Source organism: Hemitrygon akajei, chromosome 2 (assembly GCF_048418815.1).
Source record: "Hemitrygon akajei chromosome 2, sHemAka1.3, whole genome shotgun sequence".
In the NCBI taxonomy this organism is placed as follows: Eukaryota; Metazoa; Chordata; class Chondrichthyes; order Myliobatiformes; family Dasyatidae; genus Hemitrygon; species Hemitrygon akajei.
In genome coordinates, this window is record NC_133125.1 from 164168211 (window position 1) to 164178178 (window position 9968).

The following is a 9968-nucleotide window of genomic DNA, read 5'->3' on the forward strand; positions in this document are numbered from 1 at the left end:
TATCCCTTGTAATACAGCTGTCAGTTATCAAGAATATGGGACAGCTGCAAATCTGTCAAGAGCAAGCAGTCCTCAAAAGCTGAGTGACCGTGCAAGGAGGGAGGTGACCAGAAGACCTGTGACAGATCTGGGGGGTTACAAGCTTCAGTGGCTGAGATGGGAGAGACTACATATACAGCTGTTGCCCGGGTGTTTCACCAGTCACAGCTATATGGGAGAGGGGCAAAGAAAAAGCCTCTGTTAGAAAAAAAAACATGTGAAAGCTCAGCTAGAGTTTGTCAGAAGGCACGTGGGAGCCTCTGAAGTTAGCTGGAAGGTGCTATAGTCTGATGAAACCAAAACCGAGCTTTTTAGCCATCAGACTAAACACTATGCATAACACTGCACATCATCAAAAACACATCATCCCATATGATGACTGCATTGTGCTGTGAGGATGCTTCACTGTAGCAGGCCCTGGAAGGCTTGTGAAGGTAGAGGATAAAATTAATGCAGCAAAATACAGGGAAATCCTGGAGGAAAACCTGTTTCAGTCTGTAAGAGAACAGTGACTTTGGACAAAATTATTTTTCCAGCAAGATAATAACCCCAAGCATAAAGCCAAAGCTACATAGGAATGGTTTAAAAACAGCAAAGTTAATGTCATGGAGTGGCCAAGTCAGAGTCCAGACCTCAATCCAACTGAGAATTTGTGGTTGGACTTAAAAGGGGCTGTTAACTCACGATCCCCATGCAATCTGACAGAGCTTGAGCAGTTTTGTAAAGAAGAATGCGGAAAAATTGCAGTCTCCAGATGTACAAAAATGATACAGACCTATCCACACAGACTCAAGTTTATAATTGCTGCCAAAGGTGCATCTATTAAATACTGATGAAAGGGGTAATTCCATATGCAATCAATTATTTTGTATTTTATATTTGTAATTAATTCAGATCACTTTTTAGAGACCTGTTTTCACTTTGACATGAAATAATCTTTTCTTTTGATCAGCGTTAAAAAAGCCAAAGTATATCCACTGCGATTCAATGTTATAAAACATCAAAACTCTTGGATTGGGGGGGGGGGGTGAATACTTTTTATAGGCACTGTATGTCTAACTAATGTAAACTAAATGCCATCAACCTACACAATGTCCATATCCCTCCATTCTCTATAGATTCATCCACCTATCAAAGATCCGTGAGCAGCACAGTAGCGTAGTGGTTAGCACAACGCTTTACAGTACAGCCGACCCGGGTTCAATTCCCATCGCTGCTGTCTGTAAGGAGGGTGTACTTTCACAGTACAGCCGACCCGGGTTCAATTCCCATCGCTGCTGTCTGTAAGGAGGGTGTACTTTCACAGTACAGCCGACCTGGGTTCAATTCCCACTGCTGCTGTCTGTAAGGAGGGTGTACTTTCTCTGTGTTGGTTTCCTTGAGCTACTCCAACTACAAATCTACTGGTTTGTAGTTAATTGGTCGTTGTAAACTGTCCCCTATCCAGGCAGCATCCTGGTAATACAGGTCTGCACCTCCTCTGCAGAATTCTTCCTGTATTGGGTGACCAGAAATTAATGCAATACTACAGATATGGCTTGAAAAAGATGCAACAGAACTTCGTGGCTTTTCAACTCAGTGCCTGGACTAATAAAGGCAAGCATACCACATGCCTGTCAACCTGCACAGCCTCTTTCTGGAGCCAGAAACTTGGACTCCAGTAACCCACATGGAACGAAAAGGCCCCCGGCTGGCACTCCACAAGTCTACAACTCTGCGATTAGTTTAAAAGTCAGTTGATTACCTCAAAAAAATAACACTTTGGTTAATTTAGCTTAGTCAGTAACCTGCCAGAGTTTTGTTGTTACAACAACCATGTCATATTAATAAAATAGTGGACTTGATTGAATTGTTGCCATTAATCAGCTCTTTTTTGGGGACTGAATGATGGAGTTCAGAAGGATGGGTTTGGGGTGGGGGAGCAAGGGGGGTCTTATTGAAATCAACCGGATTCTGCAAGAGCTGGATAGAGTGGATGTGGAGAGGACACTTCCATTAGTGAGAGAGTCTAGGACCTGCGGGCACAGCCTCAGAATAAAGAGATGTTCCTTTAGAACTGAGATGAGGAGGAATTTCTACAGTCAGAGGATGGTGAATCTGTGGAATTCATTACCATAGATGTCAAGTCATTGGGTGTATTCAAGGCAGGGATTGATGGGTCATTGAATGGCAAGGAGGTTAAAGGTTAGAGGGAGAATGGGGATGAAAAAATAAAATCAGTCATGATTGAATGGTAGAGCAGACTTGATGGGCTGAGTGGCCTATTCCCACTCCGATCCTTTATGTTCTTATGGAAAATAAAACCTTACATGCACAAGTGCAGAACAGATCATCACAGCATAGCCCTCCCCACCATCGGTACTCTCCACAGGAAGACAACATCCATCATCAAAGATCCCCACCATCTGGACCATGCCATCTTCTTGCAGCAGCCATCAGGTAGGTGGCTCCACACTGTAAGGTTTCAGAATAGCTACTTCCCTTCAACCATTCATTTCTTGAAGCAACTGGCAAAACATATCATCAGAACATGTTAACAATGATTGGAAAGCTGAGGTTACCAGGCCTGAACACCTCCCTCTGCAACTGGATACTAGACTTCCTGACTGGGAGCAGAATCTCCAACACCATCACACTGAGTACGGGGGCCCCCACAGGGTTGTGTGCTCAGTCCAGTGCTGTTCACTCTGCTGACCCACAACTGTGGTGCAACACACAGCTTGAACCATATCATCAAGTTCGCCGATGACACGACCGTGGTGGGTCTCATCAGCAAGAACGACGAGTCAGCTTACAGAGAGGAGGTGCAGCGGCTAACAGACTGGTGCAGAGCCAACAACCTGTCTCTGAATCTGAGTAAAACAAAAGAGATGGTTGTTGACTTCAGGAGGGTATGGAGCGACCACTCTCCAGTGAGCTTCGACAGCTCCTCAGTAGAGATCATTAACGGCACCAAATTTCTTGGTGTTCACCTGACGGAGAATCTCACCTGGTCCCTCAACACCAGCTCCATAGCAAAGAAAGCCCAGCAGCGTCTCTACTTTCTGCGAAGGCTGAGGAAAGTCCACGTCCCCCCCCCCCCCCCCCACCCATCCTCATCACATTCTACAGGGGTTGTATTGAGAGCATCCTGAGCAACTGCATCACTGCCTAGTTTGGAAATTGCAACATCTCGGATCGCAAGACCCTGTAGCGGATAGTGAGGTCAGGTGACAAGATCATCGGGGTCTCTCTTCCCTCCATTACAGACATTTACACCATATGCTGCATCCGCAAAGCAAACAGCATTATGAAGGACCCCACACACCCCTCATACAATCTCTTCTCCTTCCTGCCATCTGGGAAAAGGCACCGAAGCATTCAGGCTCTCACAACCAGACTATGTAACAGTTCCTTCCCCCAAGCTGTCAGACTCCTCAATACCCAGAGCCTGGACTGACACCAATTTACTGCCCTCTACTGTGCCTATTGTCCTGTTTATTATTTATTGTAATGCCTGCACTGTTTTGTGCACTTTATACAGTCCATTGGTAGGTCTGTAGTCCAATGTCGTTTTTTCTGTGTTGTTTTTACGTAGCTAAGTGTAGTTTTTGTTATGTTTCATGTAGCACCATGGTTCTGAAAAACATTGTTTCGTTTTTACTGTGTACTGTACCAGCAGTTATGGTCGAAATGACAATAACTCTTGTGTCAAAGTTTAACCCTGTGACAGACCATTCTGATCACTTTGCAGTAAAGTCTACTTTATTTTGGTTTTGTTCAGATTCAATTTCTTTTTTCTTGTAACAATTGTGTATACATTGTGTTTTTATTGTGAAAGCTGCATATCTGACACTATGTACCTGTAATGCCAATGCAAGCTTTCCACTGCACTTGTACGCACAAGTGCTTGTGCACATGACAACTTTATCTTTGATGTTGAAATGTTTGGCCGTTTGACTGTTGGACTATTGCCAGGGAACCAGCAACTGTGGAGTGTCACAGCACAAAGTGGTTTAAAGTACAACAGCAAAACACACAAAATGCCGGAGAGCTCAGTAGGTCCGGCAGAATCTATGGAGAGGAATAAACAGTTCAGCCAGGACTGGAAGGGAAAGGGGAGAAGCCAGAATAAGTTGGAGGTGGTGGGGGGTGCAGTTAGGGGAGGGAGTACTAGCTGGTAGGTGATATATGAAACCACAAACAGGAGAAAATCTGCAGATGCTGGAAACCAAGCAATACACACAAAATGCTGGAGGAACTCAGCAGGCCAGGCACTCCGGGAACTCTACAGAAATGAGTAAACAGTCGACATTTTGGGCCGAGACCCTTTTTCAGGGTTGGAGAATAAAGATAAGAAGTCAGTGTGTGAAGGTTGGGGGAGGGGAGGAAGAACTACAAGGTGATAGGTGAAACCCAGGGGTGGGGGGGAGAAGAGCTGGGAATTCGTTTGGTGAAAGAGATACTGGAGAAGGGGGAATCTGACAGGAAAGGTCAGAAGGCCATGGAAGAAAGGGAAGGGGGAGGAGTCCAGAGGGAGGTGATGGGAGGTAAGGAGAGAGGGAAATGGAAATACTGAATGGTGAAGGTGGGCAATTACCATCAGTTAGAGAAATCATTTGAAGGGGAAGGTGTTTGATTAGGGGAGTGGGAGATGAAGCGAGAAGCTAAGAGGTGATTGGTGGAAGAAGTAAATGGCTGAAATAGAAGGAATCTAGTAGGAGAGGATGATGGGCCATGGGAGAAAGGGAAGGAGGAGGCGCAACAGAGGGTGATGGGCAGGCAGGAGAAGAACAGGGATAACAGGGGAGTCAGAGCACCATTGAATACATCTACACAGGATGCCCACCAAGGTCTGCTCACCCTTCCATTATGCCTGATTTATTATCTGCCTCAACCCCATTCTCCTGACTTCTCCCTTTGATACCCTGATTCATCAAGAACCTATGAAACTCTGTTTTTAATATAGTGACCTGGTTTCCACAGCTGTCCGTAGCAATGAATTCCACGGATTCACCACCCTCCGGTTAAAGAAATTCCTCTTCATCTCTGTTCTAAATGGGTGCCCCTCCATTTCAAGACTGTGCCTTCTGGTCCTGGACATCCTCTCCACATTCATTCCATCCAGGCCTTTCGATATTCCACATGATGTGTTTCAATGAGATTCCACACCCCGCCCCTTCCGTTTCTTCTAGCTCCTAGTACAAATCCAGAGCACTCAAACGCTCGGCATACATTAACCCTTTCATTACCGGAATCGTTTTTAGCTCAGAGTCCCAAAACCTCTCACAATACTCCAAATACGAGTATTGAAGTATCTGAGAAAAACAGTATTAAAATATTAAGTTAAATGATTAAAACATGTAAATAATATTTTATTTGTGTATTTGCACGCCTTGTTGTCTTTTACACATTCATTGTTTGTCTGTCATGCTGTGTGCAGGTTTTTCTTTGACCCTTGTGTTTCTTTATATTTACTGTGAATGCCCGCAAGAAACCGAATTTCGGGGTAGTATCAGGTGATTTATTTGTGCTTTGATAATATAAAACACTTGAATGTGGAATGGAAAAGCGGAGGAGTGTGAGAAATGAGCGGAAGTTGAAGAAGCCGGTGTTCATGCCATCAGGCTCCCCAGACGTTATGTGGGGTGTTGCTCTCCAGCCTGCGTGTGGCGTCATCGTGACAGGAACGGCAGTCAAATTAAAGTGGGTGGCCATCGGTAAAACTCGCCTGCAGTGGCGGACGAAGCGATCCACCGGTCAGGTTATTCAGTAGCTTCTCCCTGCCCCACCTTTCGATAGGGCGGCTGATCCGAATGGGGCGTCAATCAGGACAGGCCAACAAGCTCCTTTTTTTCCCTGCCACCGTTAACCCTCCACAGAATTTCACCTGCTCTGCACGCTTTATTCTCCCTCTCTACACGGCATGAATGTACCTTCTTGTTGGTTTAATGTAATAGCGCACTGACTATTTGCAACTGACTTGATCGGGGAATCGCTAGCATGAACGCATTGGCTCCCTGCCTTACAGACTACAAAGTGAAAGTATTTTGAATCAGGAAGAGGCTGATTGCAAACATGGCGGTTAGACCGGACTGCTTCGCCGATGAGTTAAACTGCTCCGTCTGCCTGGATTTCTTCAACAGTCCGGTTACACTAGAGTGCGGGCACAACTTCTGCCGCTCCTGTATCACAGAGTGTTGGGAAGGAGACAAGAAATACTCCTGCCCCGAATGTAGAGAGGAGTTTAAAGACCGAAAGTTCACGGTGAACTGGGCCTTAGCAAATATGGCCCAGAAGGCGAAAATGTTGAAGCGGGATCCGAAAGAGCAGGGAATTATTTCTGTATGCGAGGAACATGACGAAGAACTGAAGCTGTTCTGTGAAACGGACAAGAAGCTGATCTGCTTGATCTGTCGAGATGCGCGGGAACACAGAGGGCACCGCTTCATGCCGATTAAAGAAGCTGTTGAAATCTACATGGTAAAAAATAGGAAACAAATTGTAACGTCCGGTTATGTTGTTATACTTTAACAGTATAATATTTTAATTCTGTGGTTTGTCTCTGATACTCAAGGATCGGATTAAATCTTCCTTCGACTCCCTAACGGAGGAGAAAGTGTCGGCTCTGAAAATGGAGCAAGCGCAGAAGCTGCAGATTTCTGGAGTGAAGGTAGGCCTATCTTGCGGTGACGGCCCGCTAAACTAAAGCTTTGTCCATTTAATGCTGAAGGTGATCATGTTTGCCTTTCGCCCGGCAGGAACATTTGTCCAGTCTGCAGTCCCACGTCTCATCCGAGTTCACTAAAATGCACCAGAGCCTGAGGAAGAAAGAGGAACGTTTGATGGGAGATCTCAAGGAACAGGAGCGGAGGATTGTGGGCGCGATGGAGAAAAACCTCCAGCAGATTCAACAGTATTTAAACTCCGTTCACGGGGAGCTCTCGACGCTGGAGAAAAAGATGAAGGAAACCAACAGAGTGAAGTTTCTAAAGGTGAGGGGGGCTGCAACCGACAGAAATAGTTCTACAAAAACCGGGAGTCTCTGGACTCAAACCACACGGTGGCGCTGCTGCCTCAATGAATGGGCCTGCTCCCGACCCCGGACGCGGCCTGTGCGGAATGCAAAACTAAATGGAACCTCTTGCGTTAATCACGTTAACCCTGTCATTCCTGTAATCATTCTTGTAAATCTCTTCTGGCCTTGTTTAAATGTTAAGACAAAGGTCTTTTTCAGCAGGCTAGATTTATGCATGTAGAATATAGACATCTAAAACAACAGAAAATGGAAAGGGCGTCCCTTTAGAACAGAGAATAGGAAGAATATATTTAGCCGGAGGGAAGTGAATGTGTGGAATTCGTTGCCTTAGGCGGCTGTGGAGTCCAAGTCATTGGGAATATTCAAAGGAGAAGTTGTTATAAGAAATACTAGAGGAACTCAGCAGGTCAGGCAGCATCTATGGTAATGAATCAACAGTCCGCGTTTCCGACCGAGACCCTTCATCGGGAGAGGTTGATGGGTTCCTGATTAGTAAAGGGTGTCAAAGGTTATGGCAGGAAAATGGGTTTGAGAGCCATGATGGAATGACAGAGCAGACTCGATGGGCTGAATGGTCTAATTTTGCTCTGATGTCTTATGACAAGTCAGGCGACATCTGTGGAACGGGAAGCCGTTAATATTCTATGGTCTGATGGACATCCCTTCATCTAGAAATGTTATCGGGTTCTCTTCCCACAGATGCTGCCTGACTTGCTGAGATTTTCCATCATCTGCTTTTGTTCAGAATTAGAAACATCACAGCTTTGTAGTGGTTTAATTCTGCTGTCAGAGACAACTGGTGTTCATTTCCCTTTGTTTTCTTTCAGGATGAAATCAGACAGAATAGAAGGTGGGTCATGTCCTTTATTAAAACACTGAATGATTGGATAAATTACCTCAGTTGACAAAAACGCTGATTTTTGTAACTAATTGTTTGACATTTGCAGAGTTATTTCTGGGAGTGTTACACTGTCATTGATAGACACTGCATTGTCTATTGAAAAGCTTACTGGCCCTTTCCAGTACAAGATTTGGAGAGAGCTGATCGATGCTGTTAAACCAGGTAAAACTCTTAGTTTTCCTTACAATGTGTGTCATTCATTACAAGATTGTAGACCTGAAGCACCATTACAGCCGGCATTTCCTCCCCTCCCCCACCCCTGGCCTTGCAGCTTGTTCTCTTTCACATGCCAATCAACTCTCTCTTATTTTATGGCCACTTACCTGCATCAAGGGGCAATACACAGCAGCCAACACGCCTAGCAGCACAGCTTTGGGGTGTGGCAGGAAATCTGGGAGAAGCCCACGTAGTGACGGAGACAATGTGACTCCACACAGATAGGACAGCATATTGACCGGCTGCATCACTGCCTGGTATGGAACCACCAATGCCCTTGAACAGAAAGTCCTACAAAAAGTAGTGGATGTGGCCCACCTCCAATAAAGCCCTCCCTACCATTGAGAACATCTGCACGAGGCATTGTCGCAGGAAAGCAGCATCCATCATCAAGGGTCCCCAGCACCGAGGCCATGGCCTCTTCCCGCTGCTGCCACCGGGAAGAAGGGCTCACGCCACCAACTTCAGGAACAGTTATTACCCCTCAAGTATCAGTGTCCTGAAACAGTGGGGGTAACTTCACTTGTTCCGTCACTGACTTCTTCCAGCAACCTGTGGACTTGCTTTTCAAGGACTTTTTATCTCATGTTCTTGATATTTATTGCTTATTCATGTAATTATTTTCCTTTCTTTTTGTCGTTGCAGTTTGTTATCCTTTGCACACTGATTGTCTGTCCTATTTGTGTGTCTGTTATGGTTATTGGCTTTATTAGGTGTGCCACAGGGAAGTGAATCTCAGGATAGTATATGGTGACATATACAGTATGTACTTTGATAAATTTACTTTGGGATGGCTTGCTGGCGTAGTTACAACAACTTACTGTTCCGGTGAGCCGGGTTCAATTCCCACCAATGCCTGTAAGGAGCTAGTACCTTCTCCCTATGACCACGTGTGTTTCCTCTGTGTGATCTGATTTCCTCCCACAGTCCAAAGATGTACTGGTTGGTAGGTTAATTGGTCATTGCAAATTCTCCCATGATTAGGCTAGGATTAAACCAGGGGACTGCTCAGCGGTGTGGCTTGAAAGGCCAAGCTGTATCTCAAAAGGTAACTAAGCTTTGAATCTTCAGACATCAGAATTGAGCCCTGCTATTTGGAGCTGTGAGGCGGGCCACACTGCCAGCAATTGTTAAACGGAACAGAGTGTGTTTTCGTAGAACAGCCTTTGGCTGACCTCTTACACACTAACTCAACAAAACAGCACAAGTCACACAAAATCCCCGCGGCACCCTGTGCTTTGGGATACATTGTTCTTACTTTACCACTTCCTTCTGCTCCTGTGCTTGCTAAACTAATATTTTTGCCAAAATCACATTGCAGTCCCTTACCTGCTGCTTTCTGTGGCTGAGAAGGGTGTGGGCAGTGCTCTATGTTTGTGCAAGGGAATGATAGGACCTAGAGCAGTACAACACAGTGTGGTCCCTTCAGCCCACATTTTGTGCTAGCCTTTTAACCTACTCTAAGATCAATCTAACCCTTCCCTCTCACCACAGTCCATTTTTCTACCATCCAGGTGCCTAGTTAAGAGTTTCTTCAATATGTCTGAATCAGCTGTCACCACCACCCTGGCAGGGTGTGGGGGGTGGGGGGAATAATCTTACCTGACAACCCCCGCTATACTTTCCTCCAATCACCTCAATATTATGCCTCCTTGGATGAGCAATTCCCGCTCCGGGAATGTCTCTAGCTACCAACTTGATCAATGCTTCTTATCTTGAGGCGTATTGTCATAGAGTTCCAAAAGCATAGTGTGTGAGTGTGTGTGTCTCTGTGTGTGAGAGTGTGCATGTGTG

General features: G+C 45.5%; 1 protein-coding gene across 1 annotated transcript in view; it reads left to right on the forward strand.

Moving 5' to 3' along the window:
* The window catches only part of LOC140721283 (uncharacterized), a 44093-nt gene that overhangs the window by 24831 nt on the left and 9294 nt on the right, over positions 1 to 9968 (forward strand). The window contains 7 exon segments of the mRNA XM_073036144.1: positions 2469 to 2478; positions 6050 to 6089; positions 6091 to 6501; positions 6596 to 6691; positions 6780 to 7013; positions 7885 to 7907; positions 8005 to 8120. Of these exon segments, the coding sequence (XP_072892245.1) occupies positions 2469 to 2478; positions 6050 to 6089; positions 6091 to 6501; positions 6596 to 6691; positions 6780 to 7013; positions 7885 to 7907; positions 8005 to 8120 (930 nt within the window).